Raw genomic sequence first — 18,884 nt, forward strand, 5'->3', positions numbered from 1 at the left:
GAGCACGTGGCAGCTGGAGCGCGCAGGCCGGAGGAAAAGCGACCTGGGTTTAGAGTCCAGGGCCGCTTGGCAAAAAGAGAAACTCCGGCTGCCCAGAGGATAGGCCCCCCCCCCCCAATCCAGGCTGAGCTCCCCGCCTCCTTAAGCTCCAAGCCTTTTCAGGGGAGGAAGGTTAAGTCACCCCGTTCCCCCCACCCCGCTAGCCCCATCTCCTGGTTGGCCCTGGGACTACCTGGGAGTGGCCGAAGCACGGATCCACTCTCCAAACTTTGTTCCCGAAGCCCCCAGCCCCGCCACAGACGAGCTTCTGGGCCTGGGGTTAGGGATAAAAGGGTTTCAGAATTTCCCTTTGGAGACTTCGCCACCTCAGGAAGCAGGACAGTTAAAGAGGAATCGCAAAAAGACTCTAAAAACAATTTAATGAGGAAATGTACAGGCATTCTCCCGGCCACTCCTAGCCGTCCCTTCCGCGCTCCAGCCCCCTCCCCAACTCTGGCAGCAGCCACGACACTCTGCTGACCCCTCGTGGTGGAGGTGGGCAGCGGTCTCCGGCTGCGGGAGACGCCAGCTGGATCCTCCCAGCCTAGAGAAAGGGGCGAGGCGGTCCACTCCTCCCTCATCCTTTCCCGCCGGGGCCTGGCACTGCAGGGTGTGGAGGAGGTAGGACAGAAGACCACACAAAGAAACCTGAGAGAGGCTCGGAGAGTTTGCAAGCTTTTGCTAGCACCTCCCACAAAAATGCTTCCTGGATTGTTCTAAGTAGGGCTGGTATGGAATCCCTTATTCCTGTCTTGTTATAAGGTGGGCTCAAGAAGGCACTGTGCCTGGTCCCCCCACCTGTCCCAGTCCGCCTGGTTGGGGGAGGGATGCGCCATTTCCAGGGCAGTCACTATCCTTAGCTCACCCGAGGAGGTAGTATTTAGTGTCACATTTTAGAGGTGAGTGGTCCGAGAAACCAGAAAATTTAAGCAATCTGCTTAAGGTCAGGCAGATAGTAAGGAGGAATTCACTCCGGTTCTCTCAGACACCCCAGTCCCTATCCACTCCAGGTCCTACCAGCCCTTGCAATAGGCTGCCCCAGAGGGCAATTCCACTTTTATCGCGGCATCTGCAGGCACCCTTCTGGAAAGACCTCTCTGCCCTGGGGTTATTCAGGAAGGAGTTAGTCTCTGGAATCAGTCACTTCCTCTCCAGAGGGGACCACATGGGGTGGAGGTGGGGAGCTGCCACCTGCTGCTGTCTCTGCCCAGCCTCACTCTGGTCCTTGCAGAGGACAGCGTATGGCGGGAGGGGTCTGCTCTCCCAGCCTTAATAGACATTCTCTTTCTAACGTCAAATGTGGAAGATGGAGTTTAATTTTAAAAGAAGGCAGGGAAGACTCCTACGCAGTATTTCAGGTGCCAGATTCCTGGTTGCTGCCAGTGACCCTTGGCACTAACGCCCCGCACCTTTCTCAGGATTCCTCCCATCAGTCACTCTTCTTGGAATCTGGATCCTGCTCACGTTCCACTAGGATCCAAACTCAATCCTCAAGGCCACACCTTCCCGCGACCCCTAAGGCTTGAGCAAGGCCTGTAACCCCCTCCTTCCCCAGCAAAAGGCAAAGTGCCAGCGGGTGGCGGTGCGCCCCAGTCCAACTGGCGTCAGGACACTGCCTCCGTTCCAGCCAGGCCTGACTCCCTCCCCACTCTCTCAATGCATCAGGGGGCCACTGCGGGACCCTCTCCGGCCACTCGCCACCCCCAGTTCCACGAGGCGGACTACAAGCCCCATGATGCCGCGGGGCCGAGTTAAAACAAGCACTGCCCAGGGCACCCACGTACCCCTCCTCCCTCCCCCGCATCCCTGCATCCCTAGCCGACCGCTTGGGCTGAGGGCCGGGCTATGCAGCTGCGGGCGCGCGTCCCTGCGGCGGCGGCGGCGGCGGCGTCCCTGGGGCCCTCGCCCCGTGCGCCCCCGCGCCTGCTGCGGGCGCCTGCCTCCTCGGCCGAGCAGCGTCTTTGTACGCGGGGGTGTGGGCGCCGCCGAGTGCCCGCGCCCTCTCCGGGCGGGTGGGGGCCTCTCCGCGCCGCCCGCCGCCTCGCGAGGACGCCCGCGGCCCGCGCCGCCCGCACCGTTCCGGGCGCGCCGCCCCGGCCCGCCCGCCGGCGCCGCTAGCACATGCCCGAGCCGCAGCCCTGCGAGCAGGCAGCGCTGGCCCCCCCGCCCCGCGGCTCCGGGCCCTGGCTCTGGCGCGGTCCCTCCACCCGGGCCGGGCGCCGCGGCCCCGGCATGAGGAGCGGGCGATGATCCCCGCCAACGCCTCCGCCAGGAAGGGGCCCGAGGGCAAGTGCCCGCTGCACTACCTCGTGTGGCACAACCGCCACCGCGAGCTGGAGAAAGAGGTCCGCGCCGGCCAGGTAAGAGCGCCGTCGGGGCGCCGCGAGGACCCCATGGCCGGGCACGCCCGCCCGGCTTGGGGAGGGGGAGCGGCGCGGGCTGTCCCGCCCCCCTGGCCAGTTTGCAGCGCTTCTTTGCTCGCAGCCGCCGCTTTTGTGCTGTTGACCCGGAGAGGGTGATGGGAGCGGCCCCCGCCCGCTTCCCTCCGGCCCGGACTGGCGGCCCACACGTGCTCCGGACCCTCCCAGATTGGGGTAGGGGACGCCGTGCCCCTCCTCCGCCGGGGCAGTGAGGGCTGCGGGGAGGGGCTGCCGGCTCCATCTGTGTTCCACGCGGTAGGAGAGTCCGCCCCACTCAGCTCGGCAGCAACACCTCCCGCGTGAGTGTGCGGAGGTGGGCAAGGCCTGCGTAGGGAGGGGGTCACGGGTCAAGGATCAAAGAGGCTGTGACACTCCCAGACATTCCAGCCCCACCCAGTGCCCTCTACCCTCACGATGAGCGCTTATCTGTTTGCTCAGACTGGGCAGAGCCCCTGGATCCCTCAGACCCGGCTCAGGAATGGGGAGTAAAGAGGGAGACCCTCTTGGGTTTAGCCCTGAAGGGCCTTGTCCAGGTGCTGAAAGGCGCTCTCCTGCCCTCTGGTGCTGGGGCCTGGCTTCTAGGCGCTGAGGAAGCGAGGGGCCCTTTGGCCCCTGGCAGGATTTGAGGTTTTGCACACAGAGCAGGCTACCAGGTTCCTCTAGTCATTGAGAATGGGTGGGTCAGCCAGCTTTGGCTGGGCGGTGGCCTCCAAGAAGATAAGGTAAGGGATGGGGTCTCCTGGCCGTTCTTTAGGACCAAGGCAGACAGGCAGGCAGGCACAGGTCACAGGTAGTTCCCAACTCTGTCCTTGGCCTTCAGGCATAGGTAGGCACACGTGGCATGGACGACTAACCCTCCAGGGTGGGGAGGCAGGAGCGAGAGCTGGGCCCAGCCTGCCCTGGTTTGTCTCCAGTTGAGGCCTGCAGACTTGGCCTAGATCTGAGATCCTGGGGCCATGGGCTGGGAGTGGTTTGCTAAGGCGTTGCCCCTTTGGGAATATGCCTTTTGAGGGCCACTTCCTGAGTCACAGGAAGTTCAGTTTGAGGAGCTGTCTGCTTCCAAGGGAAGAATGAGGTGGAGAGCAGGACATCCCCAGATGGTGAGCGAAGTGAGGGTCAGAGTGTGTCTCTGAATTCCACCACTGAGCCCTCGGACCAGTGCAGCACCCAGCTCTGCATAGCAGTCCCAGGAAGTGTTGGGGTGACCTGAGCCTCCATCTCTGGTCGGGGTGTCCACTTCCATTCTACCTCTGCTTCCACAAGGATGCTCCAGGTTGCTCCTCAGACCACATCTCTGTTTATCCATCATAAAGGAAGTGGTTTGCAGCCACTGGTAAAGGAAGCAAGGTCAGAGTGGTGGATCCTGCGGGACAAAGATGAACAAACCAGGCACAGCCCATGCCCTCCAGGAAACCCCGTTCTGGTGAAGCAAGTGTGAACAGGGAAGTACAGTGTGATGTGCAGGGTGCTAAAACAGTCCAGCCTCTTCTGGCTCTTCTCTGCTTTCCTCCCCTTGAGGGCAAGAGAAGACAAGCCTCTGATAGAGGTTACAGCTGGAGGGATTTAAGTATGATCTTAGAGGAACTTCCCAATGGGATGGTTGATGGTTGGTCAAAGAATTGTTAGGCAGAAGGCTAGTGGTTGAATGTCCAGAACACCTCAATCACACTCCCTTGCCCAAGGGGTGGGTGGTCCTTTTCTTGCAGAGATTGGAGAGAGGCAGAATGCCTTAGAAGAAAAGGCTTTTTCACCCAGTCCTGTCTGATTGACAGTCCTCAGGTCAGCAGTCATCTTCCTGGGGTGAGGCTGGATGGGGAGCACTGGAACCCGCTGCAGGTAGGGGTGGTTTGGACCACTGAGTGTGTTCCTCTTTGCTCCCCTCAGGCTGCCACAGAAACCAGGGACCAGGTTCACCCCATCCCCACCCACTCATCCCCTCACCCTGGTGAGTTTTTGTCTTCCTGAAACGGATACTGCCTGCCCTGATCCAGGCCAGGGGGAATATAGGGCATTGGTTGAGATTAAACCCTTCTTCAACCCTAAAGGAATCAGGGGTGCCAAGAAGGGGAATGCCAGTCCGTCTGGGTGGGAGAGCCCCCTGGCTGTATTTCGACTCCAGGACTGACCCAGAGTGATGCTTGCATCCAGATGTGCACTGCTCAGTCCCCAGGGCCTCAGACTCCCAGGGAGAACTGAGGATGCCCACCCCAGCCATTTCCTGCAGGTGATGGGTCTGGGGGCAGCCACTTAACATCATAATGAAACACTGTAGACCCCAGGCATCTCATCTGGGGGTCCCTGATCTCTGGTCCTTCTGGCACCCACTGTCACAGAAAACAGCTGGGTTTTCCTCAAACACACAGCAGCTGGGTTTCCCTGGTCTTCACTTGTCATAGCTGCCTCTTCTTCACTCCAAGAAAGCCCTGCAGAAGCCCTCCCGTGGGCAGGCTTGGCAATGCTGGCCAAGGAGGAGGGGGATGGCACGGCAGGCTTCTGAGCAGGTTCATGGGGTCTGGAAGCAGGGAGTGGTGGGGAGATGGGAGGTGCTCAGCGGGTGTTTTTTGGTGAAGGGAAGGGTCCATGATCACCCCTAGCCAATACCCAGCAATACAATGGTTGCTGGGTGCCCTGCTTCCTGCCACACACCTGCTCTACCAGGTTGGGAGGGGGCAGGGGGTTGTAGGGTAGGGGAAGTGCCAGTTCCCCCTTGGCTGGCACGAGGCCTGAGGTCCAGACAGCCGGGGCATGGCCTTGGTTCTGGAGTCACGCGTCCCTGGTGTTCCCTGGGGGTGGGAGGTGGAGGTTAGACTGAATAGCTCCCTGTGGGAGGGCCAAGGAGAGCAGGATTCTTCCCAGGCAACAGGCACTCTGGAGGGGGCTGGACTGTGGTCCTAGAGAAACATTTTTTCTTCCGGCGGCTGCCTCCACCATGGTCCTCCTTCCTGCTTTCCCCGGTTCATCCTTCTGACCTAGAGGCAGGTGAGATGGGATCGTGGGGCCCCTGGATACTCAGACAGAGGCTGCCTCACCCAAAGTACCTGTTGTGTCCAGGAGCACCTGTGATCCCTTCTCCTCGCAAAGTAGGCAGTCCTGGGTATGGGCTGTCACCACAGCTGATGAGTTGGGAAGCTCAGGAGAGGGAGCCACAGACCCTAGAAACCAAAAATCAATGTGTCTGGGATGAGGGGGAGGGGCTGTGTGGGGCAGGATAGAGGGGGGTGGGTGGAGGGCTTGGGTGGAGGGGCGGGTGGCGGGGGTGGGTGGAGAGGTGGGCGGAGGGGTGGGCGGAGGGGGCAGGGTGGAGGGGTGGATGGAGGGGGTGGGTGGAGGGGGGGTCAGCAGGTGCCACCCCCACTGGCCCAACTCCACTTGGGGAAGCATCTTGCCTCCCTCCCCCCGCTGAGTGAGCTCAGGCCTGCCTGGTGGGAGAGCAGAGGAGCAGTGGTCATACCAGACTCTGGCTGTCTTCCCTGGGGCTGGGGGATGGAGCGGGGCAAGGAAAGGAGACGCAGGCTGAGCAGGCAAGGGGCCCCAGGCTCTGGGCCCCTCACCTTACTTCTCCAGCACCTGTGTTTAGTCTATACATCTGGTATGTTCTTATAAGATTTCACCTAACAAAAGGACTCTGCTAATGCTAAACAACTTTGAAAAATACCCTGCTAGTGCATGTGGGTTCAGGGAGTGTGCATGTGCAAATGTGCTGGCAAATACATGTGTTACATGAGTAGAGGCCTGCAGGCCGGAGGGCAGCTGGGCACACATGTGCTTGTACACTTAGGGGTGCACATGTACAATGAGTGTGGATGCAGGAGTAAGAGTGTGTGTCCTTACGGTACCTGTACGAGTGTGTGTGTGTGTGTGTGTGTGCAGGCAGGTGCCTGAGTGGAAGCAGGGAGACTGCCCAGGGAGCCCCAGCTCCTAAGCTCGAAAGACCCCTGCTTTTGGCTCCAGCTGAGGCCAGCTGGGGTGCAGAGTTTCCGTTCTCTTGGTGGGGAGGGCTGGCTATTGGGTTTCATTGGAAACCTTTCCATTCCAGCAATTAAATAGCAGCAGGCCTTTGCCGAGGAAATTAATGAATTCTCCCACCTGGGCCCCCGGCAAGGTGCCTCTTCCCCTGCAGGCCCAGCTTTGGACGGGTGAGGGGGAACTTCGTTGGGGCTCGGCTGACAGTATGCAGGGCTGATGTTGGCCCTGGAAGACAGCGGTGCCTTGGGGACCCTGGGGAGGGCTGTCGGGAGAGCTCCTGTGGAGTGGGGGTAGGGAGGGCACCCCTGCCTGGCAGGCAGTGCCAGCCTCTCTGTGGAGCCTGGAGCGGAGGCACCTGAGGGGGAAGGAGGCAGGCGGCATCTGGAGCCCGGGGACCGGGCCCTGCTGGCTCCCTGGGGCCTTGTTAGCAGCAGCAGCATCTGGGGCGGGGCCGGTGGGAGGCGTGGGTGGCTGGGCTGCGGCCCCATGGGAAGGCCTCCTCCTGACGCCCCCCATGACCCAGCCAGCTCAGGGTCTATGGATCCTGCGTCACTCCCACCCCAGGACTCAGGACCCCACCCAGGTCGGACCCTGAGGGGCCCAGCTCAACCCGTAAGAGGCTCCCCTCCCCTCTGGGGAGCTCATGTAGAGGAGCAGCAGGGGGGCTGCTCACAGGGGCCAGGCACAGTTTTGGGTTTTTTTTGAGGCTCCCAGTATATTTAAAAATGAAGAAATGCCAACAAGGGTTATAAAAATTATATAAATAATCTGAATTATTTTAAATGTTTCATTTTCGACAAAGGAGTTCCCACTCATGTTTAAAATATTTAACTGTTGCTAGAAGGTAGCAGTCCTCACTACTTCCCCACTCCTCTCAGAGGCAACCACTTTGAACTCTTTAGGCTGTTCTGGTATTTGCCTCCATAATTATAAGCAATATACCTCTACAAGTATTTACTGGTTAATCAATTTTACACTTCACTGCCTTGCCTTCCTTCCCCATGTCCCTTAAAAAGTCATCTATGCATTTGTTTAATAAATATTTATTAAGCACCAGTTATGTGCCAGATGCTGTCCAGAGACTGGGGATGTAGCACTGAACAAGACAGACGGTCCCTTTGTGGGGCTTACAATCTAGGAGAGGGAGACAATGAAAAAATAAATAAGCAATTTAATGTTGGGAGAGAACTAGAGCAGGATAAGGGACAACAGATAGATAAATAGCAACTGACATTTGAGATGGGTTGTCAGGACCAGCCTTTCTATGGAGGTGACATTTGAGCAGTGGCCTGAATGAAGTGAGAGAAGCAGCTTTGTGGCTACTGGTACCCAGGAGAAGATGGTTCCGGAGAAGGCTGATATGCAGGAGTGGAGCTTGGAGAGATGGGAGAGCATGTGAGTTCAAAGAGACGTCCAGGATTCTTTTCTCAACTGGATGGGAAGCCATGGAGAGATTTTGAGCTAAGGGGCGTCAGGACCTGAGGAATATTTCACAGGATGACAGCACCTATGATGGGCCCTGTGAAGAATAGACCTAAGGAACCAAGAGAAGAGTGGGCGGAATTAGGTGACAGATGGGGTGGCCACGACCAGGAGGGTAGCCTGAAGGTGGTGAAAACTAAGATGACTTTGGATCTATTTTGAAGGTAGAGCCTGTAAGGTCAAATTTTACTGATGGATTAGATATGGAAGGTGAGAGAAAAAGAAGAGATAAAAACAGTCCCAATGTTTCTTACCTGGAAAGGGAGTGAACTGAGGTGCTGTTTACTGTGATGGGAGAACTGGGGCAGGTGAAGCTGTCCAGGTATGGCTGGCATAAAGAAAGCAAGGGAAAGAAGTCACAGGTCAGAACGTCCCATTTTGTTTCATGAATTCAATTTCCTTTTCATATTTTTCTCAGGGTGTAAATTACTGTCCCCCCCCGCCAAATTTTTTTTTCATCTGTTTCCTGCATTGACAGTTGTTTCCTCTGGGTTTTTAGCATCTATTTGCATGTTTTGGTATCTTTCATGTTGGCAGCTTTCCTCAAGTGTCCACTCACCCTCGGCTCTTGGGGCATATTTAAGGATGGGGGTGTGGAGCTTATTAACGAACGGGTGCTGCTCTGTGGTGCCTCTAGTTTCTGCAAGAAGGAATTCTCCAGTCTCCTGCTAGGGGTAGGATGGGGCAGTGTTATGTGCAGTCTGGCTGCCAGTGGTTCAGGACTTGAGGCAGGGAAGGGACTGGGCTTTCACTGTTCACCAGTTTTCAGTCCCATGACCTCATCCTCAGACCAATGTCCGAATTCAGTGCATCTGAAGCTCAATTTCTATAAAGAATAAACCCCTGGCATCCTGTGGAGAGGAAGGGGGGCATCTCCCAGCTTTACAAGATTGGGGAGGGGGTTCTGAATTTTAACCAGACCCCCCTGTATTCAGTCCTGAGCCTTTCTCCCACCTCTGCTGTTCCCACTGCCTGCATGTTCTGCACCTGTCAAGGGTGCTAAGGGGGGAATCCAGCTTGCTAATCACTGGGGTTTCCCTCTGTGAATGCTTGGGTTCTAGTACCTTCTGTTCCCTTAAGTCAATTGTGATGCCCCAGCCACTTTCTTGTGGGTTTTAAATATTTTATTGGCATTCTTATACTTACTCACACATTTACTTTTCTTTATTTTTTTAATGTGGTTGTGCCGGGTCTTAGTTGTGGCAGGTGGCGGGTTCCTTAGTTGCAGCATGAGAACTCTTAGTTGCGGCATGCATGTGGGATCTAGCTCCCTGACCAGGGATCGAAGCTGGGCCCCCTGCATTGGGAGCGCAGAGTCTTAACCACTGCGCCACGAGGGAAGTCCATCACACATTTACCTTTTGAGGGAATCTTCATTCCTTTGTATAGATCTAAGTTTCCATCTGGTATCATTTTCCTTCCACTTGAATAACTTCACTTAACATTTCTTGCATGTCTTCTGGTGATAAATTCTCTTAGCTCTTGTTTGTCCATAAAAGTCTTTATTCCCCCATTTCATTTTTGAAGTATATTTTTCACAGGATATAGAATTCTAGGTTGACAATTTTTTCCCCAGCACTTCAAAGATTTCATTCTGTTGTCTTCTAGCTTGCATAGTTACTGACGAAAAGTATGTAGTATTTCCTATATTTGTCCTTAAATACATAGCGTGTCTCAATTCTCAAAATGCTTTCCACAACACTGTAAATCAACTATACTCCAATAAAAATTTTTTAAAAATGCTTTTAAGATTTTCTTTTTATCATTAGTTTTCAGCATTTGATTATGATGGGCCTTGGCGTAGGTTTTTTGGTGTTTTTCTTCCTTGGGATTCATTGAGTTCCTTGGTATTCATTGAGTTCCTTGGTTCTGTGGATTTATCATTGTATTAGTTTCCACAACAAATTACCACAGACTGGGTGGGTTAAAACAACAAAAATTTATTCTCTCATCATTTTAGAAGTCCAGGTTCAAGGTATCAGCTCCACTCCTTCCAAAGTCTCTAGGGGAGAATCCTTCCTTGTCTCTTCAAGCTTCTGGCGGCTCCAAGCATTCCTTGGCTTGTGGTTGCATAACTTCAGTCTCTGCCTGCATCTTCACATGGAACTTCTCTGTGTGTGTGTTTTATAAACTGGATTTAGGGCCTACCTGGATAATTCAGGCCGATCTCATTTTAAGATCCTTAACTTAATTATATCTGCAAAGACCCTTTTTCCAAATAAGGTCACATTCACAGGTTCTGGCAGTTAGGATGTAGACATATATTTTGTGGGGGCACCACCATTCAACTTACTACAGTAGTTTTTTTTAAACCAAATTTGGAAATTTTTTGGCTATTTCTTTAAATTTGTCTTATTCTTCCACTTCCTTATCCTATCCTGTGGGACTGCAATTATACATATGTTAGAATGCCTTATAGTGTCTCACAGATTGCTGAGGCTGTTTGAATGTTTTTCGATACTTTTTTTCTCTTCTCTTCTTCAGTTTGTACAGTTCTGTTGCTGTATCTTTAAATTCACTGATTTTCTTTTTATTCTGTAGTGTCTAGTCTACTGTTAATTCTATCCAGTGAAAATTTCATTTCAGATATTGTACTTTTTATCTCCCATTTCTTTCCCTGTGAATGTTGTTTTTCTTTAAACTTTTGAGCATATTGAGCCATTCATCTTTACTGTTTCTGAATATGTTTCTATTAAATGATTTTTCTCCTGATTATGGGTTTTATATTTTCCTACTTCTATGCATGTCTAGTCATTTTTAACTGGATGTTGGACATTGCAAATGTTGTGATGTTAAGCATCGGGATATTGTTGTCTTCCTTTAGAGAGTGTTAGACTTTGTTCTGGCAGCCTAAGTTAAGTTACTTGCAAATCAGTTTGATCCTTTTGAGCTTATTTTTAATCTTTATTAGATTAGGTCTGGGTGAGCCTTTTCTCTTGGGATAGGATTCCTACTCCTAAGATATAACCCTTCTTGGGTCTCTTGAATACCCTGGGTAATCAACAAGAACTCTCTACTCTAGCAGGTTGGAGCTTGAATGTCTCCCTGCCATGGGTGAGCTCTGAGAATTTACCAGCCTATTGTTCCTTTTCTGCCTGGTTTTGTTGAGTTTCACTCTACACATGTGAAGTTTAGTATTCAGCAAAGACTCAAAGGGGACTATATGCAGATTTCTGGAGATTTTTTTTTTTTTTTTTTTTACATAGCTCACTTCTTCCTGGAACTCTGCCCTGCAACTTCTAGCTACCTCAGCCTCCCTGAACTCCTATCTCTGTCTCCTTATGCTCTGTCTCAGCAAGACTACCATGCTCTGCTGGGGATTCCCCTACCTGAATTGCTGTCTGGAATATTCCTCTAAGTAGAAACTTAGGCAATCATAGAGCCCACCTTGTTTGTTTCTCTTACTTCAGGGATCACAGTCCTGGACTAATTGTTGCCTAATGTCTGAAAACAATTATTTCATATATTTTGAAGCAATAGTTTTCTCTGTTTGGTGGGAGGGTAATTTCAGTTATCACATCATATTGGAGTAGAAGCCTTTTCCTGGCATTTTAATCAAGTTTGGGGAGGAGAAAAGGAGTTACATACACGTGGTCAGTTCACATATTTAAGCAGAAGTCCTAGTCTCCTGAAATATATCTAAATATTTATGTTTAACAAACATATGCTTTTATCACGCAACAAAAATCTCATGTCATATAATCGTGTTATTCACAAAATAATAAGAGTATTTATAAAAAATGTTAATACATAGTGTCCCATAGGCACAGGACATGGGTTTGAAGTTGTACCATGAACATATTCTGTCATTCTTATCAATGTATTACTGCAACTGTTTGCTAAACCTCTCAGGGATAATGTCAATGATCTAAATTGGTGGCCCTTCCTGAAGGTGTGGTCTTGGACCCCTAGGATAGGTCCTGTCTCAGGTGCCCTCCCTGGCCAAGAGTCTTTCTAGACCACACTTCGGCCCCAGGCTTACTCTTCACAGGCAGACCACTGGGCCTTGGAAGAGTGAACCCAGTCAGGGCACCTAGGTGGACAGGAAAGGAAGTCCTTCCCTTTCTCAGAGTTACTTCCTGCCCTCTCCTGCAAGCCCCTTTCCCCTCACCTGACCCCAGCTCATTGTGTCTATTTTTTCCATTGCCTTCTGAGATGGGCAAGACAGGACAGCTAGGTGGTTGCTGCCTGCCTAGAGGCTGTCAGGCTTAGATGGGCTACCTCAGAAGTGACCAGGGCGACCTCTTCACCTCTTCCAGGTGGACATCGAGCAGCTGGATCCCCGTGGGCGGACTCCCCTGCACTTGGCCACCACCCTGGGGCACCTCGAGTGTGCCCGCGTGCTCCTGGCACACGGCGCAGATGTGGGCAGGGAGAATCGCAGCGGCTGGACAGGTGGGCACCCCTACTCACCGCTACCCCACAGCCTGGGTCTCCCGGCATCATATCCTCACCTCTGATTGGCTGAAGGGAGCCCTAGGCAGGATCCTGCCCTGTGACATTGCCTCTTGCCCACACCCCGCCCCCAGTGCTTCAGGAAGCTGTGAGTACCCGGGACCTGGAGCTGGTGCAGCTGGTGCTGCGGTACCGGGACTACCAGCGGGTGGTGAAGCGGCTGGCAGGCATCCCTGTGCTCCTGGAGAAGCTGCGCAAGGTGAGGGCCAGCCTCTCAGCCTCCCCACCACGGTCTCTGAACGCTATCTCTAGCACAGGCTTAGCCACTCTCCTCTTCATCCTCCAGGCCCAGGACTTCTACGTGGAGATGAAATGGGAGTTCACTAGCTGGGGTAAGAGGGGCTGACGGGGGCCTCTCTGGGCACTCTCCCACCTCAGGGCTTCTGCACTTGCTGCTTCCCTGCCTAGAGCACTCTTCCCATCACTCTCCCATGGCTCCTTCTCACCTCTTAGCTCTCAGCTCATTGCTACCTCTTCCTGAGGCCTTTCCACAATGCCTCGATTGATTCCATTATTATTTCCTTCACTTTGTAATGACTGGCTCATTTGTTTGTTACCTGTCACCCCTTACTAGAAGGTGAGCTCCAAGAGGGCAGGGGTCCCATCTTGTTCAATGTTGTATCCCCAGTGCCTGGCACATAGTAGGTTTTTAATAAATATTTGTTGGAAGACTAGATGAAAGGTTGAGTGAGTGAGTTAAATGGTGGATACTAGGGACTTGGTGGTGGCTGAGTCATGCCTGTCCCCAGCCTCAGGTTGTTCATTTCTGAGTGACTGTGGGGGAACTGGGGCAGGGGCTGCTCTCCCACCGGTTCCCTTACCCTTTCCCAGCCACACTCCTGACCCCCATGCTCTGAGGTGGCTGAGGGTGGTGGGCCAGACAAACTGAAGCCACCTCTGACCTTCTCTTCAACCTAGTGCCCCTGGTGTCCAAGATCTGCCCCAGTGACACCTACAAAGTGTGGAAGAGTGGGCAGAACCTTCGGGTAGACACCACACTTCTGGGCTTTGACCACATGACGTGGCAGCGAGGGAACCGCAGCTTTGTCTTCAGGGGCCAAGGTCAGGCAGGCGGGAGATGGGGCAGGGTGGGGAGGCTGGGGACAGCCCCCTGAGACCCCTGACCCCCTGTGCTATTCTGCGGCTGGCAGACACGAGCGCCGTGGTCATGGAGATTGACCACGACCGCCGGGTGGTGTACACAGAGACCCTGGCTCTGGCCGGGCAGGACCGTGAGCTACTGCTGGCTGCTGCCCAGCCCACCGAGGAGCAGGTGCTGAGCCGGCTCACCGCACCCGTCGTCACCACGCAGCTCGACACCAAGAACATCTCCTTTGAGAGGTAAGTGGGAATGACCTTGGAAGCCTGGAGCCAGCCTGGTGGACGCCCCCTCACCTAGACCACTCTGCTTCCCTAGGAACAAGACCGGCATCCTGGGCTGGCGCAGCGAGAAGACCGAGATGGTGAATGGGTATGAAGCCAAGGTGAGGTCATAGCTCCCGGGTGCCAGACCCCCCACACTCTTGCCTACAGCGAGCTGGGCAGGGGTTTCCTGACCATGCTTTCTCAGCCTTGGAGGTGCAGAGGCAATGCAGCGTGGAGGGAAGGTCATGAGACTAAGAGGCAACTGATGAGAATGGCCAGCATTTATTGAGCACCTAATATTATGTTCATGCTCAAGGCTCTGTTCTGACATTTTAAATGTATGTACTTGTATGTATGTATGTGTGTCTATGTACACATGCACACACGTCTATATATATATGTGTGTATGTCTCACACACACACACACTCATTTAATCCTCACGACAACCCTTTCGGGTAGATGCTATTATTATTCCCATTTTACAGATGTTTATCGAGCCCTTTCCACAGTTTCCCATTTAATCTTCACAACAACTCTATGAAGTAGGGTACTGGCCCATTTTATGATGAGGAAGCAGGGGCTTGGAGTGACTAAGTGGCCAGTACAAGGTTGCCCAGAGCCAAGCTTCAGACCCAGCTGGCTGACTCCAAAGCCAGGCCTTTACCCCTAAGAAGACTGTTGTGGGGGACCCCCAGCAGTCACTCTGGGACCCCCATATCACCCATGTGGGGCCATGTGGTGAAGAGTCTAACCAATGCAAGTTTCTGTGTCGTTGTTGTTTCCTCCTGGAAGCCTTCCCTGGTTCATAGGCTGGGTTATGGCCTCTGTTTTTTGTTCCCACAGTCCTGTGCTCTCCCCATTAGAGCACGTATCACACTGTGTTATTACTGTCCATTGTCTTCTTGACTGTGAGCCTCAAGAGGGCAAGGATCGTGTCTGGCCATGCTTGTTCACCGCTGTATCCCTGATGGCTGCCTCAGTGCCTGGCTTATAAAGGCTCCTCACAAAAATGTTTGTTGAATGAATAAGAGAACTGAATGAATAACTTCATATAATTACTTGCCCAAAGGCCTGGAGATTGGAACTGACAGCACCCCCCTCCCCTGACCGTTCCTTGTAGGAAGTGTTCATAACGCCCTTAGGGGCAGGGTAGGGGTACCAAAGCTGTCTGTGAGTCCTTTCCTCATCTGTCCCCAGGTATATGGGGCATCCAATGTGGAGCTCATCACCCGGACACGGACAGAGCATCTTTCAGAACAGCACAAGGGCAAGGTCAAAGGTAATGAGGCAGAGGTGGATGGGGGTGCGGGGAGGAACCAGCCCCACTCAAGCGCCTCCATCAGTATTTCCTCTGACATCCTAGCAAGAGCCAGGATAGTTTATTCAGGCAAATAGGTTTCAATTCAAGTGCCAAATCCTAGTGATTGGTAGTGGTTGCCTAGAGTGCTGTTAAGATTCTAAGGCAACATTTGGGCTCAACGGGCTCAACTGATTACTAATATCTGCATTGGATTTGGGGGCAGGGGGAAATGTCATGTACGCTGTTTGTTGGCCATTCTAGTCTAGTGGGACATACCCTAGGCAGAAGGACAGGGGCCCTGCCACTGATTCTCTGTGCCCACTGATACTACAACTGACTCTCTGGGCACCAGTTAGTCTGTCTGAAGTGGATAGACATAATTCCCACCTCACAAGAGGACAAAATGAAGTTAATATGGAAGCACCTGAAGGAAAACATACACATGCATACCCCAAAACACTTTTGGAAGTTTCTCCTGAGCCCCAGGCCTACTTTTATTCCAGCTGTGCTTATGGTGGTCCTGCCCCTGCCCCTTGGAGTCCTCAGTCACCTTCAGGTGAAGGTGCCTGGGTGTGTGGTGTGGGTGAGCAATCCTCCCTCCCCCCAGGGACCAGCCTCCTCCCTGGGTCTTGGGTGCTGTCACTTCTGAGGACTGCAGTGTCCTCTGAAATGCCATATTTCTTGCAGGCTGTAAGACACCTCTGCAGTCCTTCCTGGGAATTGCTGAGCAGCATGGGGGCCCCCAAAATGGGGTGAGTGTGTGCGAGGGGTACCCCTCTGTGGAAGGGTGTGGATGGGGATCAGGAGGAGGTCTGGGAGGCACCCTGTGGGGACTTCCTTTCTTTCCACAATGCCCAAGGCCCTGTCAGCTCCAATGGCGGGGGGACAGATCCGGGGCTCGTAATACCAAGTGGCTGGCCTGGCCTCAGGGACTGAGAAGGGCTCATAAGCCCCTCCCTGTGTGGTACAGACCCTGATCACTCAGACTCTGAGCCAAGCCAACCCCACTGCCATCACCGCAGAAGAGTACTTCAATCCCAACTTTGAGCTTGGCAACCGTGACATGGGCCGACCCATGGAACTGACCACCAAGACACAGAAGTGAGGCCCCATGGTGGTGCTGGGGAAGGGTGGGCAGGGCTGGGAGGCCATGGCTTCTACAATGTCCCTCACCCCTTGGGATCTGGGGCACAGGTTCAAGGCCAAGCTGTGGCTGTGTGAGGAGCATCCCCTGTCCCTGTGTGAGCAGGTGGCCCCCATCATTGACCTCATGGCCGTCAGCAATGCACTTTTCGCCAAGCTCCGGGATTTCATTACCCTGCGCCTGCCTCCGGGATTCCCTGTCAAGATTGGTGAGGCTCCACCCCCATTTCCCTTGAGCAGCTATTGGGAGGATGGGGCTTAGAGGAGGTAAAGAGTGGGTACCTAAGGTGTGAGGGAGTGGGTGGTGGCGCCTGATGGTTTCTGCATCCTCAGAAATCCCGATTTTCCACATCCTCAACGCCCGCATCACCTTTGGGAACCTCAATGGCTGCGATGAGCCGGTGCCGTTGGTGCGAGGCAGCCCCAGCAGCGAGACCCCTTCCCCAGGCAGTGACTCCTCCAGTGTCAGCAGCTCCAGTTCCACGAGTGAGACCCTGTCCTGCCCTGAGCCCGCCCTCGCTTCCCCTCCCCACCGAGCACTTCCCCGGGAGTGGCCGGGAGGGGAGGTCTGGTCCACTCTGACCCACAGCCCGGCGCCCCCAGCCTCGTGCCGCGGCTGCGAGATCTCCCCCACGTTGTTCGAGGCCCCACGCGGCTACAGCGTGCTGGGCGGCCAGCGAGAGGCCACCACCCGCGACGACGATGACGACCTGCTGCAGTTCGCCATCCAGCAGAGCCTGCTTGAGGCGGGCAGTGAGTATGACCAGGTGCGTCCCCGCGGCCGCACGGGGCCACTGGACTGCGGTGCCGCCACAGCTAACTGGCTCACCCCCGCCTCCGCCCAGGTCACCATCTGGGAGGCACTAACGAACAGCAAACCGGGCACTCACCCCATGTCCTACGAGGGTCGCCGACAGGACAGGTCAGTGCCCGCCCGTCCTGAGAGGGTTTGGAGACGCCTATTCCCCTACCTCCCATACACGTGCACAGAGAACACCAGGGCCCTGTCACGGTGCGTATGGACACTGCCGCATGAGCAACCCCTCTTGGCCCAGAGGAACCGTGGTACCGTCATCAGGGACCCTACTGGTTTCAAGATGGCGTCTACCACCACCACCCGTTCCTGACTCGGGTGGGTGAGCAGTACTCCAAACGCGGCCTTAGAGCCTTCACAGACCCTCACCAGACAGAATGTCGGGGCTGGGGTTCTAGAAGACTGGGAGGATGGGCTTCGTAGTAGCTGGAATCAGCTCCTACCGGGTGGGAGGGAGCCAGGGAGGTGATGCGGGACTCATCGCCTCCACTGGAGGGTGTTGAGGCCTGCGCTGTCCCGGGGCCTCCACACCGTCTCCGCCCTGCACACGGGCAGATGCCCGGAGCCCTCGACGTATCTTACCTGCCTCCAGGAGCGCTCCGCCCACGCCGCAGCGCCAGTCCACAACCCCCGCGGGCCTGGCGTCGGTCCCCAGCCCTCGGCCCAGCCCACGCCCAGGCCAAGGCGGCCACGTGTTCCGGAGCTACGATGAGCAGCTGCGGCTGGCCATGGAGCTGTCTGCGCAGGAGCAGGAGGAGCGGCGGCGGCGCGCGCGCCAGGAGGAGGAGGAGCTGGAGCGCATCCTGCGGCTCTCTCTGACTGAGCAGTAGCGCCCTCTGCCGGGCCCCTTGGCCACTCCCCGCGGGACCCGCCCCGGAGCGAGAGTCGCCCGTCCTGCGCGCTCGCCTAGCTGAGTCTGGAGACCGGAACCGCCGCCTCGGGGGCGTAGCGGTGCACCCGGCACCAGATGGGGAGGGGTTCGGCCCAGACGTGGGGTACCTTCCTGGAGGCAGCTGGCACGGCCCGGCTCCCCTGCTTTGCTGTATCCTGACCCCACCCCACTCCCCTGGGCTCTGACCGGTCCAAGGGCGGAGCCAGGCCGTTTGAGGGGGAGACGGTCCTTAGAGGAGCACTGTCCCCATCCCTTGCTCCTTCTGGCCAGTCCTCCTTTCTGCTCACTGACCGCACTCCAGGACACTGCCCGTGAAGCCTTTGCATCTCCGCTCTTCACCCCTGGGGGGCAGCTGAGCTCCCCACGTGCTGTGTGGCTGCTTCGTCTTAGACACAAACCAGCACGTCAAGGGCCCAGCTCCTCCCCCACCCCGGCATTTCAGCGTCAAGTGCACTTAGCGGGGTGCCCGGCTCCCCCAGCCCCCACACCCCTCCCGGGTCTCAGGGTGGTCCCAGCTTCTCTTTGGGTGACCAGAGGTTGGAGTCCCCATCCCCAAGGCACGTTTTTGTGATCAGGGAGGGTGCCCAAGGTGGCCCCAGGTCTGGGCAAGGCCTGGCTCCCTCGTGGTGTCTTGGCGAATGGGGGGGCACAGTGGGCGTGGGGCAAACACCAGACTGGACACAGGGGTCGCCCAGGGCCCTGGCACCACCATCCATCCCTTCCCACCAGCTGCTGCTAGCCCTCTGTGGTTGTGCATCCTACTTTCCCCCCACCCAGGGGCTGACTCCGAAACCCTTCATCCAATGGTGCTAACCCCCGGCTCTCCCCTGCCCCACCCCACCACCCAGAGAAGCACAGACCCCGCCAGGGGCAGGGGCCCACTGCACACCCTTGTCTGGGTTCTCTCGGACTGGCCTTCCTGGCTCAGCCAGTGAGGCTCAGAAGGGACACGAAAGCGATGGAAGAAAACAACGAAGGGAAGCTGTTCCTCTCACCCTCTTCCCTGA

At 55.2% G+C, this 18,884-nt stretch overlaps 1 protein-coding gene across 9 annotated transcripts; it reads left to right on the forward strand.

Annotated features, from left to right (window-relative positions):
- The first annotated feature begins 1,347 nt into the window (after positions 1-1,347).
- ANKRD13B (ankyrin repeat domain 13B) lies at positions 1,348-18,841 on the forward strand. Of its 9 annotated transcripts, XM_036835582.1 has the most exons (15): positions 1,352-2,399; positions 12,167-12,302; positions 12,437-12,561; positions 12,649-12,694; positions 13,281-13,424; positions 13,514-13,703; positions 13,780-13,846; positions 14,926-15,007; positions 15,716-15,780; positions 15,999-16,129; positions 16,223-16,380; positions 16,505-16,657; positions 16,775-16,938; positions 17,017-17,093; positions 17,578-18,841. In XM_036835582.1, exons 1-15 carry the CDS (start codon positions 2,286-2,288, stop codon positions 17,813-17,815), a joined length of 1,890 nt encoding a protein of 629 aa, XP_036691477.1. In that variant the 5' UTR covers positions 1,352-2,285; the 3' UTR covers positions 17,816-18,841. The 9 variants fall into 9 exon arrangements, with proteins under 9 accessions (XP_036691471.1, XP_036691470.1, XP_036691478.1 ...); XM_036835583.1 differs by having other exon boundaries at positions 1,349-2,399; positions 16,505-16,938; positions 17,017-17,118; positions 17,606-18,841; XM_036835579.1 differs by having other exon boundaries at positions 1,349-2,399; positions 16,505-16,938; positions 17,017-17,303; positions 17,578-17,706.
- Positions 18,842-18,884: the final 43 nt, after the last annotated feature.

This window comes from Balaenoptera musculus, chromosome 20 (assembly GCF_009873245.2).
Source record: "Balaenoptera musculus isolate JJ_BM4_2016_0621 chromosome 20, mBalMus1.pri.v3, whole genome shotgun sequence".
Lineage (NCBI taxonomy): Eukaryota > Metazoa > Chordata > Mammalia > Artiodactyla > Balaenopteridae > Balaenoptera > Balaenoptera musculus.

Excerpts from the sequence above, each read along its gene's own strand:
- ANKRD13B (XM_036835574.1), top strand. The coding sequence starts at position 2,286 with ATGATCCCCGCCAACGCCTCCGCCAGGAAGGGGCCCGAGGGCAAGTGC. Across the intron at positions 12,303-12,436 it reads GAATCGCAGCGGCTGGACAG|TGCTTCAGGAAGCTGTGAGT; the intron begins GTGGGCACCCCT and ends CCCCGCCCCCAG. Across the intron at positions 12,695-13,280 it reads ATGGGAGTTCACTAGCTGGG|TGCCCCTGGTGTCCAAGATC; the intron begins GTAAGAGGGGCT and ends TCTTCAACCTAG.